At 39.6% G+C, this 24854-nt stretch overlaps 1 protein-coding gene across 1 annotated transcript in view; it reads right to left on the bottom strand.

Moving 5' to 3' along the window:
* Window positions 1–373: 373 nt before the first annotated feature.
* Window positions 374–24854, bottom strand: part of LOC143746051 (sucrase-isomaltase, intestinal-like) — a gene marked incomplete at its 5' end in the record, with an annotated part of 35949 nt that continues 11468 nt past the window's right edge. The window contains 32 exon segments of the mRNA XM_077237771.1: window positions 374–538; window positions 2310–2471; window positions 2634–2683; window positions 3046–3134; window positions 4064–4188; window positions 4292–4348; window positions 4579–4663; window positions 6285–6433; window positions 6694–6810; window positions 6997–7031; window positions 7155–7288; window positions 8277–8415; window positions 9333–9423; window positions 9729–9845; window positions 10234–10296; window positions 11091–11210; window positions 11393–11524; window positions 11607–11732; window positions 11946–12058; window positions 13320–13416; window positions 13744–13912; window positions 16724–16878; window positions 17134–17337; window positions 17438–17587; window positions 19477–19629; window positions 19631–19651; window positions 19796–19845; window positions 20585–20673; window positions 21367–21491; window positions 22922–22978; window positions 23926–24010; window positions 24454–24608. Of these exon segments, the coding sequence (XP_077093886.1) occupies window positions 458–538; window positions 2310–2471; window positions 2634–2683; window positions 3046–3134; window positions 4064–4188; window positions 4292–4348; window positions 4579–4663; window positions 6285–6433; window positions 6694–6810; window positions 6997–7031; window positions 7155–7288; window positions 8277–8415; window positions 9333–9423; window positions 9729–9845; window positions 10234–10296; window positions 11091–11210; window positions 11393–11524; window positions 11607–11732; window positions 11946–12058; window positions 13320–13416; window positions 13744–13912; window positions 16724–16878; window positions 17134–17337; window positions 17438–17587; window positions 19477–19629; window positions 19631–19651; window positions 19796–19845; window positions 20585–20673; window positions 21367–21491; window positions 22922–22978; window positions 23926–24010; window positions 24454–24608 (3495 nt within the window).

Raw genomic sequence — 24854 nt, 5'->3', positions numbered from 1 at the left:
GTTTCTCTACCAATATTTAAATATTACAAATGCAGTGAAAATACAGGTATCGGTTATATGGTATCGGTATCGGCAAGTACCAAAAATGAATGTATCGGTATCGGACTCGTTCTGGAAAAAGTGGTATCGGTGCATCCCTACTTGTTTTTATTATTTATTTGTCTTCACAAGAAGTTTTAAGTTCAAAAGATAACCTGGTATTCATTAGATAAATTAATAAAGTATTTAGGTTCATCTTGTTTTTTTTTTTAAGTTTGCTCAACAATTGTTTTACAGTGTAGAAAAAAAGTCCTAAAAAAACATTTATGTATCAGAAGAGCTAAACCAGAAATTCCAATGTAGCAAAAAGTAGACAAAGACAAACCACACTCTCTTGACATTAGACTTCCTGCTTTATTACTACATTGGTAAATAAAGGTAAATAGTCATGCGATTGCTCTTTCCGTGGTGTCTGAGTCTAAGCCTCGTTCCAGGTGATTGTGAAAGGCTTTTCGATGGTGTGAGATTGTGATGTTGCATCAAACTGCAACTCCTGAACCTGAGGGAGAGGAAGAGACAGAGTTCATGATGCAGTTTATCAGACAGAACAAAAGATAATCTACACACTCATGGTCAGCAGATACTACAAATATCCGCTTTAAAGGAATATTTCACCACAAAATGAAAGTGTGCTGGAAATTTACAGGCCATCTAAGACGTATGAGTTTGTTTCTTCATGGGAACAGATTTGGAGACTCAAACTGCTGATAAAACACATCACAATAATCCACAGGTGATCCACACCACTCAAGTCCATCAGTTAAACTCTTGTGAAGAGAAAAGATGAAACAAATCCATCAAGACATTTTAACTTAATCCATTAGAGGGAGTCCATAATCCATAATATAACTTCCTCCAGTGAAAAGGTCCATCACCTGTTGTCCTCTCACATCAAAATCCACACATATATATTTCTTTTGGACTGTTTAGTGCATATTTTTCTCCTGATTGAGACTACATTACTTTTTCATTGGAAGTGTTATTGTGGATTATGGACTCGAATTTTAGCCAGAAGTAATGGTATAAAGTTAAAAAGTCTTAATGATGGATTTGTTTAATCTTTTCTCTTCACAAGAAGCTAATGGACTGGAGTCAGTAGCGGAGTAGCGTGGGTGCGGCCGCCCCAGGGCCCCGTGCCAACTAGGGGCCCCTCAAATGCCGCCGATCTTGCGTCACTGGAAAGGAACGGGCCCAGGCAAAGTAACATATTGTAGATTATTAGCTGAAAAAAGCTAATTACTGCATTAGCTAATGTTGAGATAATCCAGCTCTTGTTATGAAACGTAACAATCACTTAACTCATGGTTACAATGGTAAACCAGCACAACAACAATGACAATTACCAGGCAACAAAACACTAGATTCTAAGCAGACACAAACAGCAAACTTATCAGCAAATTTCAACACAGCTATATTAACCGCCTTGCATCATGGGAATTGACAAGCCAATGAGCCATGCCCACGCCCCCTTTATTTTTTCACCTCGTTATTTCGTTCTTGAGTCAATATTTATCCAGGGAGTACAGTGGGAGTACAGTCCACCCCCACAGTACTGAGAGTCTAGCTCCACCCCCACAGTACTGAGAGTCTAGCTCCACCCCCACTGTACTGAGAGTTTAGCTCCACCCCCACAGTACTGAGAGTCTAGCTCCACCCCCACTGTACTGAGAGTCTAGCTCCACCTCCACAGTACTGAGAGTCTAGCTCCACCCCCACTGTACTGAGAGTTTAGCTCCACCCCCACAGTACTGAGAGTCTAGCTCCACCCCCACAGTACTGAGAGTCTAGCTCCACCTCCACAGTACTGAGAGTCTAGCTCCACCCCCACTGTACTGAGAGTTTAGCTCCACCCCCACAGTACTGAGAGTCTAGCTCCGCCCCCACTGTACTGAGAGTCTAGCTCCACCCCCACTGTACTGAGAGTCTAGCTCCACCCCCACTGTACTGAGAGTTTAGCTCCACCCCCACAGTACTGAGAGTCTAGCTCCGCCCCCACTGTACTGAGAGTCTAGCTCCGCCCCCACTGTACTGAGAGTCTAGCTCCACCCCCACTGTACTGAGAGTCTAGCTCCGCCCCCACTGTACTGAGAGTCTAGCTCCGCCCCCACTGTACTGAGAGTCTAGCTCCGCCCCTGACTGGAGAGGTGTGGATCACTTGTGGATTATTGTGATGTGTTTAATCAGCAGATTCACTGCACAGGATTCATTGCTGAGCGACATGTCATTTGTATGAGTGTTTCTGACAGTATGAATGTTTGCATATGTCTGACCTCAGCATTATATGTGAATGGCAGGTCGGCGTCAGGCTGTCCAGTCACGCTCAGTGTAACACGAGTGACGGGCGCTGTTACACCCCACACCTTCACCAGACCCAGAGTCAACCTGTCGGCCTCGGCCAGACCGTCTGTGGGAACCACGCTGGTCAGAACACCCTATACATATGAACACACATGTTACACACACATATAAACACACAGGACAGCTATTACACACATATGTTACACACTTGGATTCCCTATTGGATTTATTGAATACTATCCAAATAAATCCGAAAGAAATGCACACACAGTTTTCTTCAAAATATATGAACGTACCGAAGACGCAGTGAAAGTTGTCAAGAGGAAACGCTTGTTCTGAACAGTATCTGTAAAGAGAAAGAAGGTAAAATAAGGTTTTAGGGTGATGTACAAACTAAAATAAAGATACATATTCAGAACACAGTTTTATTGTTTGTAATGCTTACATTAAATTATGTTACCAATAATTTCATTTATTATGAGAAAAAAGTAATAGATTCAAACACATGTTTATCAGAAATATATTAACCATTTTAGCACCACTCAGTGGACATTTCAGTTTGAAAGCAATGTATAAATGTTGCCAGAGGCCATTTGGGCTAAATAAATCAACATATGTTATCATTAAGTAAAATCAAAACCATTCAATTCCTCACAATAACACACACACACACACAGACACAGTCACTCACTCACAAATATAACTCACCAATTCCCTCTCCGTCATCCCAGAACAAGGATCCATGTGCTGAACCTCCATCATCAAGAGCAACAAGAAGACCCAGAGGATTCAGACGACTACAAGAAGAAAAAACCCAAAACAAAACAGAGAAAATAACATTAGTGTTGTTGTGACATCACAAGACTAAACACACTAACACCTATATTTACATATTAAACTGTGCCTATTATGATATTTTAAAGGTTCCTATAATGTTATTTTGGAGTCTCCTATAACAGGTTCACACACATGCAAGGTCAAAAACAGCATCAGCTCTTTTCTCTCAGTGTCTGAAAACACTTCGATCAAAGATTCAGTCTCTCTAAACTCCGCCTCTCTGAGAGCTGCTCTGCTCTGATTGGTCAGATGACCCAGTCTGCTGTGATTGGTCAGAAACCAAACGCTCATTATCATATCTGAATCTGGGTTTTACGTATCAATCTCATCAAAGTGGATTTGCTTTGTCAGCAGAAAACAGCGTCTTCTCGACATGAACAACACGAACCAAACTCTCCCAGTCTCAGATAAACGACAGTGTTTAAGGGTGGGGCAAAGAGACGCTGTTCAGCCAATGAAGATCACAGATGGGCATTATGCAAATGAGTTGGAAGTGAGACTGGAAATACTGACGACTCGTTTCATGCAGTTCAGAATCGCTTCTTTCTTTTAGGAGACAAAAACTTGTATCTGCACTTTGATCTTTAAACTTTGCAGACATTTTACATTCACAAACAGCTCTATTACACACTGTATGAAAGGGAATATCTGAAAAAGCATAATATGGGTTCTTTAAAACTTATTCAGTGATCAGAAACTTGTTCATTTTGATAAACAACAATATGAACTCTTAAAGACACGCAGAGAGAGTGGAATATGGATATATAAAAGAAAATGTACTGTTTGTCTTGCCAGAACTCTTTTAAAAGTGGAGAAAAAAAAAAAAAAACCTATGCAACTCTAGAGAAATGTCAGAAGTCTTAATAAAGATGTCGGTCAGCTTCTTGACCTGTAGTGTGTGTTGCTCTCTGCTTTCTGCCAGGGCAGGATGTGTCCTCCTCTCACATGCAGGTTAATTTTCCATAATGGTGTTTCCATATCCACAAACTGTCCTCGCACTCCAACAGCTTCCCCCTGGTGGATCAGTCACACACCAGCAGATCAGAGAGTGCACTATGACGGCTTCTTTCATTGACATGCTACTAAAATCATGCATGCTTGCTGATGAAATGCTTACCGTGTGGTAATCGTACCAGCGGGCGTTTGGCAAGTAGCCCCTGACCACAGTAACACCCTTCACAAAACACAACCAATGAGGAATCAATAAACAACAACACAAACATGTGTCACACAAGGGCATCATTTAAGTTTATGTGAGCAAACTCAAAACTTAATAAACATGACTGCTGGAGACTGGCTTGTAGTATGAACACAGTTGAGTTGTGTTTGTGTGTGAAATAAGTGGAGTTGTGTTTGTGTGTGTGAAATACAGTGGAGTTGTGTTTGTGTGTGTGCGTTCAGTACCGGGTCCAGTGCAGGTGTGATCAGAAGAGCGGGACCCCAGAGGAACTGCCTGTCGATCTTCCATGTGTTTTCATCTGTGACAAACCTGCAATCCAGAACATGATCTCATCAACACTGGACATGATCTCATCAACACTGGACATGATCTCATCAACACTGGACGTGATGCAGCTCATGAGAGGAAACCACAAAAAGCGAGTTTAGAGCATGAAATGAAAGCATGAGTTGCTGAACAGAGTACATTTATCTTGCTTTAAGGAAATTTTAAATTTAAATGAGTTTAAAACAACACTTTTTAAGAAAATTATTTTGTTGCATATGAATATGATCATTAACTTAAGGTTAATCTTAACTTAAGTTTAAGAGCAATACACAGACAGAGAATCTGGCCCAAGTTCTGATTATTCATTCCCATGATGCTTTGGGGGAGATGTAATTGAATCAAGAGGGTGGACTGAAGATAGTGTGATGAAGATACACAATGTTGGCAAAAGTTTTGGGACGTCTGCCTTTACATGAACATGAACTTTAATGAAATCCCATTCTAAATCCGTAGGGGTTAATATGGAGTTGGCCGACCCTTTCCAGCTATAACAGTTTCAACTCTACTGGGAACACTTTCCTTAAAGTTTAGGAATGTGTTTATGGGAATTTTGTGCATTAGTAAGGTAAGGCACTGATGTTGGACGAGAAGGCTTGGCTCGCAGTCTTCGCACTAATTCATGCCAAAGCTGTTCTATCGGGTTGAGGTCAGGACTCTGTGGAGGCCAGTCAAGTTCCTCCACACCAAACTCTCTCATCCATGTCTGTATGGACCTGCTTTGTGCACTGGAGCACAGTCATGCTGGAACAGGAACATCCACAAACTGTTCCCACAAAGTTGGGTGCATGAAATTGTCAGAAATGTCTTGGTAGGTTGAAGCATTAAGAGTTCCTTTCACTGGAACTAAAGGGGTCAAGCCCAACTCCTTAAAAACAACCCCACACCATAATCCCCCCTCGACCGAACTTTACACTTGGCACAATGTAGTCAGGCAAGTCCCATTCTCCTGGTAATCGCCAAACCCAGACTCATCCATCGAGTCCAGTGACTCTATAGCTAATCTAAAGGCCACACAAAGTTTGGAGGTCTCTATTGACTCTGCAGAAAGTTGTCATCTTCTGCGCACTGTGAGCCTCAGCATACACTGACTCCGCTCTGTGATTTTACGTGGCCTACCACTTCATTGCTGAGTTTCTGTTGTTCCCAATTGCTTCCACTTTGTTATAATACCACTAACAGTTGACCGTGGAATATTGAGTTGGAAATGGAAATGTCACGAATGGACTTATTGCAGAGGTGGAAACTGATCACAGTCCCACGCTTGAATTCACTGAGCTCCTGAGAGCGACACATTCTTTCACAAATGTTTGTAGAAGCGTCTGCATGCCTGATTTATACAACTGTGGCCATGAAAGTGATAGGAACAGCTGAATTCAGCGATTTGGACGGGTGTCCCAATACTTTTGGCAATAGTGTATATTTGGAGGGAAAGAGAGGAGCACAAGATCTTAAAGGGACAGTGGAAGTTTTGTCATCATTTCCTGTCATTTACTTCTAATGCATGGAAGAAAAGAGCTGTAGCATGAGCGTTCTGCTGAACATCTGGCTTATGGTGTTGGGTGATTTTCATGTGTGTGTGAGTGAACTCTTGAGAAACACTCACTCGTGCAGAAGGGGTCTGACCACAGTGTTTCCATGAGCGTGAGCTTCATACATCAGTGTGTTCAGATATGGCAGGAGGGTGTAGCGAATATTCAGCACATCACGAGACACAGCAGCGAACTCCTCTCCCCAGGCCACGGGATCCTGCCTCTGTCAAAGATCAGATTATCATAATTCAGCACTTCTGGAGAAAACATGAATGGATTCTCACGCGAGCTTCATTAGCAGAGTGATGAAGGATTTAAACAAAACATTTTTAGATCCAAAAAATATTACAATGTGCTGAAAAACATGTACACAATGCATTTATACTAACGTCATGCCTATAGGCTTAGAATAAGATAATCAAGTTTTTGGTCCAGAAATCCTCAATCTGTCCATAAACAGGTGCTGTGAGTGTGTGTTCTTACTGGCATGTTTATGGTGTTGTGGTTTCTGGAGAACGGGTAGAAAGCTCCGAGCTGCATCCAGCGCAGACACATCTCGTATTCGGCAGGATTAAAGAAGCCACAGATATCAGCGCCGGTCTGGAACCAGAGTGATAGAGAGAAACACAAATATAGTTCTCTGTAAAAACATAGCATTCATAAATAAACTCTAGAGTCAGTGTAATGGCTGCATGCTAGTGTAACGCACCCAACTGAACTAAAAACATTATCTGATAGGAAATAAAGCACCAATTATTAGATCAATAGGACGAGAGAGGCAATTACATAGGGGATGCCAAATATGCTGAACTCCATCATGCCTGAAAGATAGAAACAAAGGGAGGGAGGTTTTGGTTTTCATGCATACAGATATTAAGTTTATACACTGAATTGTACAGTAGAGACCAAGAAGCATCTAATAATAAGCATCATCATCATCATACCTATGATGGACTTGAGAAGCTGGTCCCAGCTGGAGTAGTTGTCTCCCAGCCAATGTCCTGCCCAGCGCCCACTAGACGGGTATGTTGAACGGGTAATAACCACTCCTCTCTTTCCAGTGGTACTAAGCAAAGCACTGTGAAATACACATAGCATAATTTCAACACCGATGAACCCGGCCCAAAGTTCAGTCAGGCTCTCCTCCAGTATGTGGAACCATTGGTGTTTTAGCCAAGGGTGTAATCTATCAGCCTGAAGCTGAAGCCAGCGGGAGCCGCCATTGTAGCAGAACTTCACCTGCTGTTAGCATTCCATTGACTCCCATTCATTTTGGCGTCACTTTGACAGTGAATAACTTTACATCTGAGGCGTCCAAAGACTTAATTTGTCCATTATTTATTTCTAAATAAACACGACAATGTATAAAAGGCTCCATTACTTTGTATCTTATGTTATGGCCCAGTAGAAGCCGTTTTTGTTAAAAACAGGCTAACGATTGCGTCATAACCACGCGACTTTATGTCGCACAATAGAGACATTACCGTATAGACAAGAGGAGAAGCTCGCAGGCAATCGGGGGGACGTCCCGTCAAGGGAGAAGCCCATAGATAATGAGTCCATAAAAGCAACGGGACAAAATATTTCAACAACGTTTTTGGGGAATTGGATATAATTCGGTATGTGGCAAGTGAATACATTTGAAGTGATTAACGTTGGCAATTTTCACGCACAGCAATTAGAAGATTTACGTCTGTCAGACAGGTTGCTCAAGTCATCAAGCTTAGTTTGAGTCGGTTTGAGTCTGCGCGTCAGGAACGGAAGTGCTCAAAAATCGCTAAAAATGGGCTTCAACTGTCTCAACTGAGTTCAAATGAGATGGCTCTGTCCACTTCTTATACTGTCTATGGTTTTAGCCTATATGTAAACATGTGATATTGTGTGATTTTTTGTTTCATTTGTATTTGTCTGTTATTGTTTGTGTCAGTTACTGTTTGTGTTTTGGTAAAGCTTTGAAAATGATGATGATGATGATGATGGTGATAAACACACAAAACAATCAAAACTCGTTTCAGAACAACCAAGAAATAAATGTAGTAGTGAATATGGAGGAACACAAAACTCACTCATAAGTGGGTTTGGTGTGAGACCATCCGTACAAGTTGTGGACATCATAATGCTTGACGCGTGTGCCATCAGCGAGGATCTGCTCGCTGTTCATGCACATAGTCTTGTGGTTCAGACCTCTATGCATGGAGTCCAGTGCTGGGAAAAGATCACACACATACAGATTCATTTTGGACAGAAAGTGCTAAACACTAGTATAAACATTAGTCGACCAAAATGTTATGAGTTGGTTAGTCACAGAAAAAACTCTACAGAAAGGGTTTAATTCACACAGAGATCATTAACAGCGGTTCTTGTGGTAATTACAGTATGTCGGTCAGAAACTCCAAATGTTCGTCTATCATCCATCGACCTCAAATATGGCTTATCATTTGAAACATTTAAGAAGCAACTTTACTTGGCCACTTGCTCTAAAGTTAACCATTATTGGGCGCATATCCAAGTGTTTGTGTGGAGTGTGGAAGCTGAAGTATCGCTCGCTTGCATAGAGACGCCGGCGCGATTACTATACTCCCTCATTTTTGGTCATACAGATAAGAGGAATACATTACACAACTTAAAACAAATTACTATTTGAACAAACTCACAATAACAAAAAAACATTGTGCCGTTGTAAAATAAAGAAAACAAAGAGGATGCGCTTTCTGCCGTCTCAGTTTCCTCTGTAAATAAATGAGATGTACTGAAGAGATGACGTGTCAGCATTGTCAACTTCATCTTTGCACCCGACACTGACTCAGAAAAAAAATGGTTCATTAACAAATAATCAAAAAAATATTCTTGCTATTTTCTCTGACACATTCACAGTCATTATTTTTGCCACTGCTTTGCTTCAAGCTTTATGCATGCGCTAGAGCACCGAAAATATGAAAAAATGAATGTTAAAGTAATTAAATTAGTATAAGCATGCGCCTAGTCAACTAATGGTTTATATGAACGACTACGGTCGACTAGAAAAATCTTCAGTCAGGGGCAGGCCTAGTAAATGATGACTATGGCGTGGTAAAATCCCTGGAGCCAAGTATTCATGCCAGGATGCGTTCATGAAAACTTACGGGGCATGTATGGAGGATTTTCCAAAGTTTGATCCCCTAAACACTTCTCTCCGACGGTGCCATGCACAAAACTGGCCGGCTCATTCATGTCCTTTAGAAAAAAAAAACACAATGACAGAGTTATCATTCAATCAATCCAAAGGGGAAAACGGTGACATGCAAATGAGTGTGGAGATAGGGCATGGCTATGCTAACCCGTCACTTGTTCTTGCACAGCCCACCATGACTCTGACAAGTAAGATGTATTCGTGAATCATTGAATCATCATGAATTTTAAGAGCAACAATGGCCTGTAATAGCACAGATGTCCTCAAAGAACATCTTGTACAATTTTAATTCATGAAATTGCTTTACTTTTCATTCCAACATGAAAAATGACAAAAACAAAGCACTCACGATCCAAAGTCCATCAAACTTCATGACGTTGTTGTAATAGTCCTTAATCTGCTCTCCCCACCACTCTGCTGTACTTTGCTTGAAGAAATCAGGGAACGCCACGAATGCTCGGAACAGCTGACAGTTTAAATGAAAGAAACATTAGGTTGGACAAGATGCTTTAACCATTTCTACATGCGGATTGGATGTTTGCTCATTTGATTAAACAGTAATGTGCTTCTTGTCTGTTCTGATTGGTTGAGTTTGTACAACAGCATAGTACTAGAATGTGTTCATTGGCTGATGGTGTGTCTTCTACATGCTGACTGGTTGATAGTATCTACTATATCACAATCATCTCTCTTGACTGCCCATTGTACTGATGATTTCAGTATGAATAGACTTGAATATGGGGGAACAAGAGAAAATATGTCCGGTTCTCTGATTAAAGAGTGAGAGAAATAGAAAGAAAGCAATATATATAAGAAAATAATAAAAATGGACCAAGAGAGAAATAGGCAGATACCTTTACTTGAGTATCCCAGTCCAAAGAATTGTCCACATCAACATCAGGATAATCAGGCCACACCTATGAGGGCGAAACAACCGCTAAAATCAGGAGTTCAGGATCATTCCTGCTTTCAGTACATGTCCACGTCACCACTGTATATGACGGAAAACATCAGATCAACAGGTTCTCTAATCAAAATGCTCCAAAATAATAATAAAAATCTCTTCAACTAAAGTTGCGTTCCAGAGGAAGATTCCCACTTTAACCTCATTTAACCCGAAACTCTGAATCTGAATTCTTCCACCACATTTGAAAATAATCTACAGAATTCTGCTTCATTCATCACTCAAAGTATGGGTTGATTAATTTCCCTTTCAGTGGTTATTCCCAAGTAGGAGTTGGGAAAATTGCATTTTAGGACCTGGAGAATGCAGCATAACAAAACATGGGAAAACAACAGCACAAACATCAGTATTAGCAATGGATTTGATGAAGTCAGTGCTGTTTTGTGCTATTATTTGATTTGTTTTACTACAAAAAATTCATGCTGTTTGAGAAAATTATGGAAATTGGTATAAAAATGTCAAAGTAATAATAATAATAATAATTTAGAAACTTTTATGTAGACTGTCGATCCCTCACTGAGCAATGGCAAATTTCCATATCGTGTTGCATAGACAATCATATTATACTTAAATTGCAACACAAGCAAACCAATGTTTCAAAAGCCACGGAGTTCAAGGTACCGCAGAACATGAAGGACCCCAAACTTGTGACGCAGAGCAGAGAAAAACACACTGTCAACAAAACTATGAGGTATTGACTCAGTATACATCAATAAATGCTGCTCATTCTCTTTGCGTTTGCCGTACCTTTCCCCACACAATGTCATCGCTGAGCTTAGGAGGCCATTTGATGAAAACGTCTTTTTCAATCCCGGTATCAAACGCAGGGTAGGAGCCTTTAGTCTCATTGGCAGCTATAGCCGGGTCCTGAAGCACACAAACAAATAAAGCATGTAGTTTTGCTACAGAATACATTTCACTGCATGTTTCTGGCTATACTGATGTCAGACTATATCCATCTATATTTATAAGCTCTGTTCTCATTACAACATCTTTCATCATTTTATGGAAAGAACAGTTTATTTCCAGCAATTAAGAATTGTTGGTACCAAAATGAAGATGAAGCGCATCCCCTCAGCCCTCATGCGGTCCACCAGAGCAGGCAGTCCCTTGAAGTTCTGTTTGTCCAGCGTAAAGTCCATCTGCCTCTCCATGTAGTCAATGTCTGCATATTGAACATCCTATGAGGGATTAAAGGTCAAACATTGTGATCATTAAATCAAATACCAAAGACATCAGAAGTGTAAAAGATGAGGTGCTTACGTAAGGAATCTTTGCAGCTTTCATGTCATTGTAAAGATCTGCGATCTCCGCATCATTGCCGTAGCCATAGCGACAAAGCTGGAATCCAAGCGACCAATAGGCTGGAAGAACCGGGCGGCCGATCATCTGTCAAACAAAACCGAGAGATAAATATTTTACATTTTATGCGCATACATTTTCCCAACCACATTCCTGAAGGCCCCCCAGCACTGCACACACACACACACACACACACACACACACACACACACACACACACACACACACACACACACACACACACACACACACACACACACACACACACACACACACACACACACACACACACACACACACCTCAGTGTACTGTTGAACCACAGCTTCTGGAGTGGGTCCCATCACCATGTAGAAGTCCAGGATTCCTCCGATGGTGCGGTAGGTCAGAGCTGGAGTCGGCACGAAGGTCACATCTAAGAGCAAAACAAGCAAAAAAAAGACAAACGGATGACATCATCCATGTGACTCTGTCATAATACTAAAAGTCACGATACTAGAAGAAAAATTGAATACGAAAATGAACTCAGATAATCCAAGTCCACGAGACAATGCGTCTAAGCATAAGCGCTAACAATATCTGACAGTGAACTGAGAACTCAGAAAAACTTTAAAAGATCCGCAAAAACGACTAAAATTCTGCTGCCAGGCCAATAGATGGCGATGAAACATTATAGACTGAACACGTAATATGCATTTGCATGACATCATTGTATTCAGAGATTCACCTTTTTGTTGTTTACATGAATGCCGGTTTCAAAAACTTGCACTTTAAAACCGGTTTTAAGAACTTCTCGTTTTCAGGAAACCACAACGGAGTTGTTGTGTAAACGAACTGCCAAAACGGATAAAAAGTTTTACGTTTTTAGTTAAAAACGGTGTCGTGTGAACAGTCCCTAAATCTACACAGATAATGAACAGAATACTAACAGGTGTGATCAAATTAATTAGTAACAAACAAGTGGCAGGAAAATGAACAAAGGAAACAGGAAAGAATGCCGAGCAAACTAAAAGTCCATGAAAATTAAACTAAGACAAGATAAGAAAAGTAAAATTTGTAACACTTTTTGTCCCGTCATGTGTTTTAGTTTTAATATTTTTGTAATTTCCATTATTATCAATAATAATTTTGTAACGGTATATTTGCAGTAAAATATTAATATATTGACGTTTACATTTAAATGAACATAAGTTGAAATACTAACGATTAAATTGTTACTATGTCACAATTTTTATAATATATTACTATATTTACCACAAAATGGCAATGTTTAATGTAAGTGCTTAATTTGTGAATACATTTTTTTAATGAAATCTTTCATTTTTTTTTTATTTGTAATAAGTCAAATGTAACTTATTAAATATTTCTTAAAATCACAGGTATACGCACACATCCACATTCAGTCTAATAAAATGCTGAAAAGAATGTGAACCATCTCCCTATATTAATTTTTTTAAATCATTTTATTTCCTAACTACTAATTAGTTGTGAAATAAAAGGCTTTAATTTATTAATTTTGAAAGTATCTTCATTGCTTTTGTTCATGAACAACCTAGACCAGTTTAAACCATCAAACCATCTCAGGCTGGTTTCAGATGTGTTGAGTTTGCTCTCACAGCATCAGCACAGGTTTTGTCCGAGTGAGTCACACACATTTAGTGTGTGTTTGTACTCACCCATGGCATTGCTGTTGAGCAGGAGGACGCCGTGAGCGTTTTTGGATTTCTCCAGACCCATGTGAAAGGGATGGACTCCATAACTGTTCAGTTTATACTGCAGATGAGCAGAAAGAGATCAGACTTTGAGTTTGTGATGTGATTTCAGTTCTGCTCCAGACGATGTAGTGTTAATGAGAGATTTTTTATTTAGCTTAAGAACCATGCTAATCCCATTTCTCTGAAGCCTAAAGAATGCAGAATGACCCTAAATTTGAAGATAGCAAGGCAAGAAATATAAGCACAGCAATAAAATAACAAGAAATAAGTGCAATATCACACGCAATCTAATTGACTTCATTCCTGAATGAATCAGCCGTTTGTGAAGTGCAGATGACGTTACATCTCACTCTTGTAAAACATCAGCACTGGTTGGGACACTCACCCCTGGAGGCTGGTCTTTGGCTAACAGGCCGTATGTGTGAAAGTTGAGGTCATGTGTGTAGCTGGGATGCTCTGTTTCACCAACACCATACACATAGTTTGAGGGGAGGCGTGTGGTGATCTGAAGGAGCTGATCGGAGAATGTGAACCCTGGCACAGCAGAGTCCCATCTGGAGGAACAGAGGTTTAACTGAACTTTCAGAACACTGATAAATAAGGTCCTTTTTATTACAAAGGCAAACTGTGCTTCTATAGTCCTATATTTTTTTTTTATGTAATGCATTTTATTTAACATATAAAAACATTAATTCATTTGAACTCAAACATTAGATTCAGTTGGTAAAAAGTATACCTTGAATATAATGTGTGTAAATGTCATAGGTATGTCTCAGACACTCAGTTATCTTTGTCCACTTTCGTGGACTTTTAGGTTGTCTTAGTTCCCGGTTCGTGTTTTCCTTTGCCACTTATGAGTTGTCATGCAGATTCATTAATTCATCACATTGTCCTTAATACCCTCGTTTGTCTCGTATTTAAGTTATAGGGCCCTATTATACACACGGTGCAATGCAGCGCCAGACGCAAGTGTGTTTAGCTAGTTTCAGCCTGACGCAGTTTTCATTTTCACGTCCTGCACCAAAATAGTTGTTTAAATAGTAAATGCATTTGCTCCATCTGTTCACCCATGGGCTGCTGGTCTGAGAACGAGGTGTGTGTTCAGGCGTATTTTGAGGAACTGAAATAGACTGAGCCATTGACCAACTGAAACCAGCTCTAAAGTCAACTGTGCAGGATTTATTTATGTTTTATTTAAAGAGCGCTCTGGACTGCATGTTATAGGGCCCTATGAAATCCGTTTTATTTTTTCTCAAATTCCGTTTTTTTGGATTTATTTTTAGCCCTTTCGGATTTTTCGGATTTGCTTGTTTTCTTTTCACTTCTAAGCAGTATTGACCGTTAAAAATTCAGTTACACAAACTCACAATTCAGCTTTTTTATTTAAACTGTTAATATATTCAGCAGAGCACATTCAAAATTCTCCAAAATTCAGCCAAACCTTCAACAAATCTCTGGCCAAAAATAACAGTAACATGAAGGTAACAGTTACAAGGTAGGATTGATGAATATTAAATTAAAGATTAAATGCAGACATGCTGCAGGGAGACAGAAACATTGAAACAACGATATGTGCCTGACAGAAAGCCAACACAATTACTATTAAAACCACTTTTCCTAAAGTAAAAAATTCTTTATAACTACTTGCATACATCACTTATTCTATCAAGCAGACATATTTATTCGTATGAATTAAATATAATTAATCCTTAAAGCTATTAACAAACAGTGAATGCTTCTCTCTTTTTCTTTTGTTGCTTGACCAATATTAAGGACACGGAACGCATTACGTTTATTACCCACTGTCACTTTAAGACGTCGGATCATGTCCAATGACATGCGGATCCAATTGCACTGATGCACATCCGATACACTCACAAGATATAACCGACATAGTTTAGGTGAATACTCTCCAAGACATTTAGACATAATGTTGTGTGTATTTGTCTATTTAGACACGAAAGAGAGCTCAATTCAGGACTCGCGCACTGTAGGTCTATTGTGCATGGCTGCACGCTTCGGGTTGGGTGTGTGCGCACAGAAATCCGTACCGAATAGTGCTCTTTTTTGCATCATCACTCTTATTCAGATCGCCTGCTCTACTCATTCTCCCAGACGTTTACATTTTTTAACGTTTTATGAGACCGCTGGTTAGATCAGCACGTTACAGCAGTGGTTCCCAACCTTTTTTTGTCTGAGACCCCCTTTTTCCCAATAAAATATTTTAGGGCCCCCCTTCACATTTAATGATATTATCGCTCTTGTAAGCTTGCAGCAAGGATGACAAAATATGTTGTTTTCAAACAAACGGTATGTTTACTATAACCAGATATGTTTATGCACAAATAATAGCCTATAATATTGAAAATACAAAAACAAAAACATCAGTAGGCCCTTTGTAATTTAAAAACGTAAGCCTAGGAGAAGCCTATATATTGGCCCTATTTGAAATGCAAAACCAAAAATATTCCCACTGGTGTGTAGGTAAAAAAAGAAAGAATACAGGCTATTACTAAATGACTGCTGTCTGGGGCCTCAATACTTGCACGTTATTTGTGAGGCTTTATCAATGTGAGGCTTTATCAAGGTGAGGGTTTATTTTTTACGTTTTTGGCGCTTTAGCGAGCGATAGTAAACTTGCGTTTATTAACAGAATAATGCGTCTTTCGGAAGAACATTGTAGCCGGAACTGCTTCTCTCTGTGTACGTCTATGACGAGTCACGCCGGTTCTGGGCTACTCCGCAGCGGCAGCGATCCGAACGAGTGTAAAATAGTCCCAATGTAAACACTTATTATAGGTGTACCGTGTACCATAGTGGTTCAGGATAAGACAAAAACACGGATTGATGGATTCATGATGAACTCGCTCATTATATAAATTTTTAACAGGAAAAAGTTAAGGACTTTTATTTAATGCTCATTGCTCCAAACTTTTCAAAATATGACGCGACCCCCCACAGAGCTCGCTGAGGCCCCCTTGTGGGCCGCGACCCCCCTGTTGGGAACCAATGCGTTACAGTATACCAATGGACGCATCTACCACAAACGCAGCCACCGTTAGGTTATCAGGAGCCACTCGCTTCGACATTTTTTTCCCTACGCGTGAATGTGAGGTCGTATGGTTACTAGGCAACATGTTTATCAATGCCATTTGGCCACGGTTTAGGTAGAGACCTTTCTACTTGTGTTGTTTTAAACTGAAAAATGAGAAGGATGTAAAAAAAAATGTTTATTTAATATGTCAACAAAATATATGCAAATTCCGTTTTCATGTGTAAATTCCGTGATTCCGTCCGCGTTTTCCGCATCACAGAAATCATAGGGCCCTGGAATGTTACCATGTTAACTGAGCTGTATTACTCACATGATCTCTTCTGAGCTCTTTCTGATGACTTGGATGCCGAATGGCTTGTTCTGGATCTGAACCCTGTACAGTCTGTTGTTTTCCTCAGTCTCTGGTGTGGCCGGCAGCTCGAGGGGAACGGGGACCTCGAAGCGAGCGTTGGCTGGGTCAAAGATCTACATCAATAGGACCAAAATCAGTCGTACTCTTGATTTCAGTCCTAAATGCATTCATCTATTTACTTAATTCCTAATTTTTTTAAATCATCATTAGAGCATGGTGCTAATAACAGCAAGGTTATGGGTTCCCAAGAAAACGCATTAACAAAGCATACCTTAAATGCAATGTAAGTCGCTTGGATAAAAGCATCTGCCAAATGCATGAATAGAAATGGTATATTAACTCATTGTCCGACATTTAGAAAAGCATACCTTCCAGCGCAGGCTTTTTCCACTCAGGAATGTGATTTCCACACGGAGCTTGTCGATGTCTCGAGATTGAGAACGTTGACTTGGGAAATCGGTGTTGCGCTCTATATCTACAATGATGCCGCTCGCTGTTTCAACGACGTTTCGGGTGACGTAGCCGTGGGTCTCGGCGTAATAACACCAGGGCTCGTTGGGAATAGCAGAAGGCTATGAAAGACAATGTGTTGATCACGTTATAACGGTAACAGAAAAGACACATGTCAGCTCAAACAGTGTCTGTTAATATTGAATATCTTCTCTCTCTGACCTCCCAGATGCAGCCGCGGGCTTCACATTTGGCCTGATCAGAACCCGCTTCAGGGTAACAGTCCAAGTGCAGAGATTTGGGGAGTTTGGCCTGCCAGTTAACCGTGTAGTCCTTCCCCAGTTCCAGCTCCAGATCTCTCAGATACATCACCTAGCAGAGGATGATTTATATCACGCAAAAGACAGCATGGATGTGTATAACAAAAAAGACAAATACACAGCTGACATTAATGTGTCACGTGTGGTTTAAGACCAAAGTCATGTCGTCATTCCAAGAGCTTGAGCTCTGGGAGAAGATTGCCCTTCATCATAGCCTAATGTGTGTGTGTAATTTTGAAAGCATCCATGGACTCTCTCTTGGAAGGACAGCATCTCTCCTGGGACGCGAGGGTCTCCTGCCCCGTGTTAAAGGGGACATATCATAAAAATCTGACTTTTTCCGTGTTTAAGTTCTGTAATTGGGTCTCCTGTGTAGACAAAACGTGAAAAGTGACCTTTGTTTTAGTAAGCCTTTCTCTGCAAGCACGTCAAAAAAAAAGACAACCAGATTTCACTCCCCTTCACTCACATAGGATCTTATTATAATATTACCGACCCTTAATCTGCATGTTTACACACACCAGCCGACATTTGGTTTCGCAAGCGACAACAGTGACCAGTTCTAACGCAACGGCAGAAGATCCAGCAAAGCCTGAAACTGTTCAGTCATTGAGCACAGACGAGCACTGAACATTATTGACCAAAACATGTCACAGCTGTCTTATAAAGACCTCAGGAACTGTGTACACTTATGCAGAAGTTCAACAAGACGGTACATGCGAGTCGATGAGATGATCAATGTAACTCCACAACAACTACATACATGTCTCCACTAACCATTCAGAAACGTCCAGGTGCGTCTAAAAGATCAAACCTCTTCCTGAGTCTCTGTATCACTGCACTCGCTACTGGTTATTTCTGAGATTTTAGATTAGTGAGATTTGCGTGTTTTGTTATTGTCGCTGAAATTTCACAAACACATTCTGGGGACACCATAGATTTATATTACATCTTGTGAAAAGGTGCATGATGTGTCCTCTTTAAATAAGACATGGTTCGAAGGACTGGCTCACTGTACAAATTACGTTATGTCGGTTGTTATTTTTTCATTTTTCACTTTGTTTAGAGATGTTCTCCGAATGCCCTTTGAATGACGTCTATTTTCAGATGGCTTATTGTAGAGAAAACCTTGGCTTCTGTCAATTTATATGCCTTTAAGCTTCTGTTTTTGACTTTAGTTGCAATGCATGACGTATTTTTGCATTATGCAATATTATTTATTATGCTTAAACGTGAAAACATTGTAATTACGGTGTGAGTTTTTAATATATATTATTACAATGCAAAAACATTACAAACATTACTTTCATTAGAAAAGAGTGTAAAATGCAACTGTAAGAATAGCTCATGGTAGTATTTGTTGCGCTATATTTAAATTATTCAGAAAAAAATAACTTTTTTAATTTCACTTCTTTATTAGCACAAATTAATAAATAAAATGTAACAAAACCTTAATGACCCTAAAATAGGCTTCATTCATCATTCTGTAAACAATATTTGTTTTTATAATTTTTTTCTTTTTAAAGTTTTAGGTGAACCGTTAATGGCTTTAAACTATACTAACAGGGCCTGAAGTTTCTGTCAATTTATCTGACTGTTAGTTTGATTTTAGTTGCATCGCATCATTTGTTTGCATGCTAAATTAACAAAGCAAACATAATATGATTCATACAGTGCTCATTCTGTTATTCAGCTACAGTTTATATCGAGCAATAATATTTAAAGATGCAATAACATCCTCCAAAGTGTGGTTAACGTGAATATTAAATAAAAATGTACCCTATTTACTTTATATTCATGGTCTCGATGTGCATTATACCTATTCCTGTAGGATTTTGAACAACCTATTTCAATCAAAATCAGCAAAATTGGTCACAAACACAGTTTCACATTGACTTTGGTGGTGAATAGAAAACTTTTTCATGTTAAATCTATGATCACCTTCTTGGTGGAGTCGTAGTGAACCTGAGACTGGGACAGAGCGTCAGTAGTGATGCCGTCCGACACGAGCACAGAGGCGGGAGCCGCGCTCACTCCCATCACTGTGATGTTCTCAAACTTCAAGCTGTTCGGGTCCGTGTAGCCGTCGTGGGCAAACGTGCATTGTCAAGACATCCTGATCCAGCAGAAACATATCACATATTACGACAGATTACAGGAATAGATGCCAGTTACAAAAATACCTAAATGACTACAATGTAATGGCATTTAAAAAAAAAAAAAACAACAACAAGAGAAATGTGACTGTTGGATGACGTACATTAGCCACAGAAAACTGGTAAAGAATGTGGGAGCCGGATGAAACAGTATCTAAGAAAAAGAGAGAAAGAAGTTATGAGACAATGACAAATCAACTTTATATAAATTTGGGTAAATCTGATAATTTAGTCTCTATAATAGGGCTCAATAATAAGGATAAACCTGTGATCAATTAGAAAGTTTCAGGCCAGTGTTTTTTCACTACATCTCATGTTCATCAGTTTTTATGCCTAGCAAACGCAAACACGTTTTTCTTTGCACTGTTAATTTATTTAACATGATGATGTTGCAAATTCTGCTCATTTTAAAGGAAAATTTCTCAACCTTGCTAACATAGGTGATGTTTTGTTGGAGTCTTGGATTCATTTAAGCAAAATGTGGGTATACATTTATATCTGTCATGGGGTTAAAGTAGGCTATAGCTGTCCCTCCAAATTTAAAATCTTTGAATGCACTATATATACATTTTGGGAAATCATTTTTTTTCATTTCTTACCATTCGCCAACTACATTAGTAATTTTAACATTAACTAATACATTATTAAAATCAAAAGTTGTGTCTGTTAATATTATTTAATGAACCTGAGCTAACAGGAACCAACAGTGAACATTTGTAATATTATTAACTAACATTAAAAAAGATTCATAAATACTGTAACAAATGTATTTTACCACATTTTGTTCTGATCATAAAAAATGAAAACATAAGAAATATAAGTAGAAATCTGAACTTCAGACATTCTTGTTATTGAGACCCTGTATAAGGTAGATTTTTGTGGCTGTAAAATACCTCGAGAGTCTCCGTCATCCCAGAACAGCTCGCCTGACGCAGCCTCGTTGTCATCGAGAGCGACGATCAATCCCATGGGAAGACGCCGGCTGAGGAAACACACAACTTTCACCAGAAACTCAAGAGCAGACAGGCGACAGATCCTCTGATTGCTGTTCGTGAATAACGTCACAGAAACCGCACAGCAAAGCCGGGTGGATTTTAAATATGTGTTTGCGTATCAGCCCAAAAGATACGTTGAGAGATACGGTACATTTCCATTTATACTGCTGAAGGTGCAATATATTCAGAGGGAAATAAAAGCAAACTACAAAATGAACAGTTCAAAGAATTAAATAAAATTCAAACAATTTTCCCTAATGTAAAATATAATCCCAGGCCTCATGCAGATGAACAGGAACGAGATGAATGAAAACACTGAGGAACAATAAACAAAAGAGAAACGTTCCAAGCGAAACGCACACATCTAAATGTTTATCATACTAAACTCACATTGCAATATTAACCATGGTATAGTGATGCTGTGAATCATGTTACAACTTCTCTGAATAGTCATCATTAATATACTATGGTAATTCAAAGAATTCACTATAATACACTCTCCAAAAAATAGCAGACACTTTTTGTATTGGGCGTTAGATGTGTTTTATGTAAGTGGACGGAGCTGAAAGACTCCCTGAGAGCGGATTGACTGTTTTCACGGATAGAGTTTAGTGACAGTACATGCTTTAATATGAGCCGGTGTAATTTTAGGGGTAAATCTCCAGGTTTCCCATCATTACCTGTATGTAGTGGTGACGTCTGGTCTCTGTACCGGCAGAATGGCTCCTCCTCTCAGGTGTAAACCAAGTTTATCAGCGGGCAGGTTCAAGGAAACTTTTGATTTGCGATCTGGAATCCTTATCTCCTAGAAAACAAAACAAAAATTGCATTATATATATATATATATATATTGGAAGTTTGCCCACTTACAAAGAAATGGTCAATAATTTTTATGGTAGGTTTATTTTAATGGATGGAGACAGAATATCAACCAAAGAATCCAGAAAAAACACATTATATATAGGTTATAAATTGATTTGCATTTCAGTGAGTGAAATAAGTATTTGATCCCCAAGCAAAACATAATTTAGTACTTGGTGGAGAAACCCTTGTTGGCAAGCAGAGGTAAGATGTTTCTTGTAGTTGGTCACCAGGTTTGTACACATCTCAGGAGGGATTTTGGTCCACTCCTCTTTACAGATGCTCTCTAAATCCTTAAGGTTTCTTGGCTGCCGCTTGGCAACTCGAAGATTCAGCTTCCTCCACAGATTTTCTATAGGCGTAAGGTCTGGAGACTGGCTAGGCCTTAATGTGCTTCTTCTTGAGCCACTCCTTTTTTGCCTTGGCCATGTGTTTTGGGTCATTGTCATGCTGGAAGACCCATCTTCAGTGTTCTGGCTGAGGGAAGGAGGTTCTCGTCCAAGATTTTACGGTACATGGCCCCGTCCATTGGCTCCTCAATATGGTGAATTCGTCCTGTACCCTTAGCAGAGAAATAGCCCCTGAGCAAAGTATGATGTTTCCGCCTCCATGCTTGACTGTAGGGATGATGTTCCTGGGGTCCTAGTCAGCATTTCTCTTCCTCCAAACACGGTGAGTTGAGTTGATGCCAAAGAGCTCCATTTTGGTCTCATCTGACCACAGCACTTTCTCCCAATCCTTCTCTGAATCATTAGATGTTCATTGGCAAACTTCAGATGGGCTTCTACGTGTGCCTTCTTGAGCAGGGGGACCTTGCGGGCGCTGCAGGATTTCAATCCATTGTGGCGTAGTGTGTTACCAATGGTTTGCTTGATGACTGTGGTCTGAACTGTCTTAAGATCATTAACAAGCTCCTCCTGTGTAGTTCTGAGCTGATCCCTGACCTTTCTCAGGATTGTCCGTACCCCATGAGGCGAGATCTTGCATGGAGCTCCAGACCCAGGGCGATTGATGGTTATTTTGCTGACATTAGGAGTACTTTCTTAGTGAGAGGACTGATCTGTGTTCCACATTGACACATAACCAATCTGAGGGAGGCAGAATTCTTGCTGGTTGGTTGGGGATCAAATACTCATTTCACTCGATCAGATGCTAATCAATTTATAACCTTTATATAATGTGTTTTTTCTAGATTTTTTGGTTGATATCCTGTCTCTCTCTGTTAAAATAAACCCATCATAAAAATTATAGACCCTTCATTTCTTTGTAAGTGGGAAAACTGACAAAATCAGCAGAGGATCAAATAATTATTTCCCCCACTGTATATATTGATATATATATATATAGGTGTGTGGTGCTAGAGGATGGTCTCACCGTCTCAAAGTCATACCAGACGGCATCTGGGATATAGGCCTCAACAGTTTCAACACCCTAAAACAAGCAAACAAACAAACAAATAAACAGGGAAATCAGCTAAACAATGACAAACATTTTTTTAATAGTTTAAAACTGAGCATTATTCCATAAACTGGTGGTCATTTTTTGAAGACAGATATGGTCCTCCTGTCATGGCTTTTCAGGAAGATGACAGAAAGAGGAGCAGCAATGAACCGAAAAAAAGATGAGGGAAAATACTGTACACTTCAGACTGTGCCACTCAAATATCATATTCATACAGCGCATCCAGAAAATATTCACAGAGCTTCACTTTTTCCACATTTTGTTATGTTACAGCCTTTTTCCAAAATAGATTAAATTCATTATTTTCCTCAACATTCTCTGATTAAATTCTCTGATTAAAATGAAATAGATTAAATGCATTATTTTCCTCAACATTCTCTGGAGAGATCTGAAAATGGCTGCGCACCGACAAAATCAAACTACAAAATCTCATCGTATCTGTAGTTGGTAAATCTTAAACCCCTCCATCGAGTTCGATAATCAACTCTCAGGTCTGTTACCAAGCAAACATCCAACCTGATGGAGCTTGAGAGGTTCTGCAAAGAAGAATGGGAGAAACTGCCCAAAAACATGTGATCCAAGAATGTAGCATCAAACCCTAAAAGACTTGCCAAAAGTGTTTCAACAAAGTATTGAGCAAAGGCTGTGAATACTTATGGATATGTGATTTTTTTGTTGTTGATTTTTTTAATAAATTTGCAAAGATTTCAAACAAAGTTCTTTCACGTTGTCGTTATAAGGTATTGTTTGTAGAATTTTGAGGAATACAATTAATTCAATCCATTTTGGAATAAGGCTGTAACAACAAAATGTGGAAAAAGTGAAGCGCCGTGAATAATTTCGGTGTGTGTGAGTGTGTGTGTGTGTGTGTGTGTGTGAGTGTGTGTGTGTGTGTGTGTGTGTGTGTGTTCACTCACAGGATCCAGCACAGGTGTGATGAGAAGATGTGCTCCCCACATGAACTGTTTGTGCACTGCCCAGGTTTCACTGTCGGAATAAAACCTGCAGAGAAACAAATCTTATAAAGCAGATAGTGACGTTCCAGTTGATCACAATGTTACAAATATAAAAGTGCCAAAAAAAAAATAATGATAAAAAAAATATATATATTATTATAAAATATATACACACACACACACACACACACACACACACACACACACACACACACACACACACACACACACACACACACACACACACACACACTATACAAGAAAAATATTAGACTAAATTATTATTAACCCATTCAGGGGAAGTTCAAATGAAAATTTTATTCATTGTATTCACTTAAATAATTTCTCGATTTAAACTCAAAACCTATTGCGTAATTTTTTAAAGTCCTACACACATGAGAGATCTCATTCAGAAATACATGAAGTTCACAAACACAAAAGCAACACTGGAACTGTCCCGCTGTTGTTTGCACATGCTTGCGAACTCACTCATGCATCATGGGCCGCACTACCGTCTCTCCGCGGACGTGGGCCTTGTAGAACAGCGTGTAGAGGTACGGCAGGAGGCTGTAGCGGATCTCCAGGTAATGTCTGGAGCTGTTCACCAGGAGAGAGTCAGCGCCGTATGATGCAGGGTCTTGGTCCTTTAAGAAAGGGACAGAAAACTACTCAGAGCCAGGAGAGAAATAGATCCGTGGATCCTGATAATATGTTTATCATGGTGGAGAGCAATCATCGTGGAGACCGCCGTGGAATGATTACTTTCCGACTAAAAGGTCAAATCTTATTCATCTAATTTCACCAAGAACATAATTTTACATTCATCCTCATTTGCCCTCTCAAAATATCATTCCAGAGGTCGAGATTGAATGTTTCTGGTTAGTTTAAAG

Source organism: Siphateles boraxobius, unplaced genomic scaffold (assembly GCF_051911475.1).
Source record: "Siphateles boraxobius isolate OS27281-9 unplaced genomic scaffold, OSU_SipBor_1 21, whole genome shotgun sequence".
NCBI lineage: Eukaryota > Metazoa > Chordata > Actinopteri > Cypriniformes > Leuciscidae > Siphateles > Siphateles boraxobius.
The sequence above is the reverse complement of the archived record's forward strand: the minus strand, read 5'-3'. Positions and strand labels throughout refer to the sequence as shown.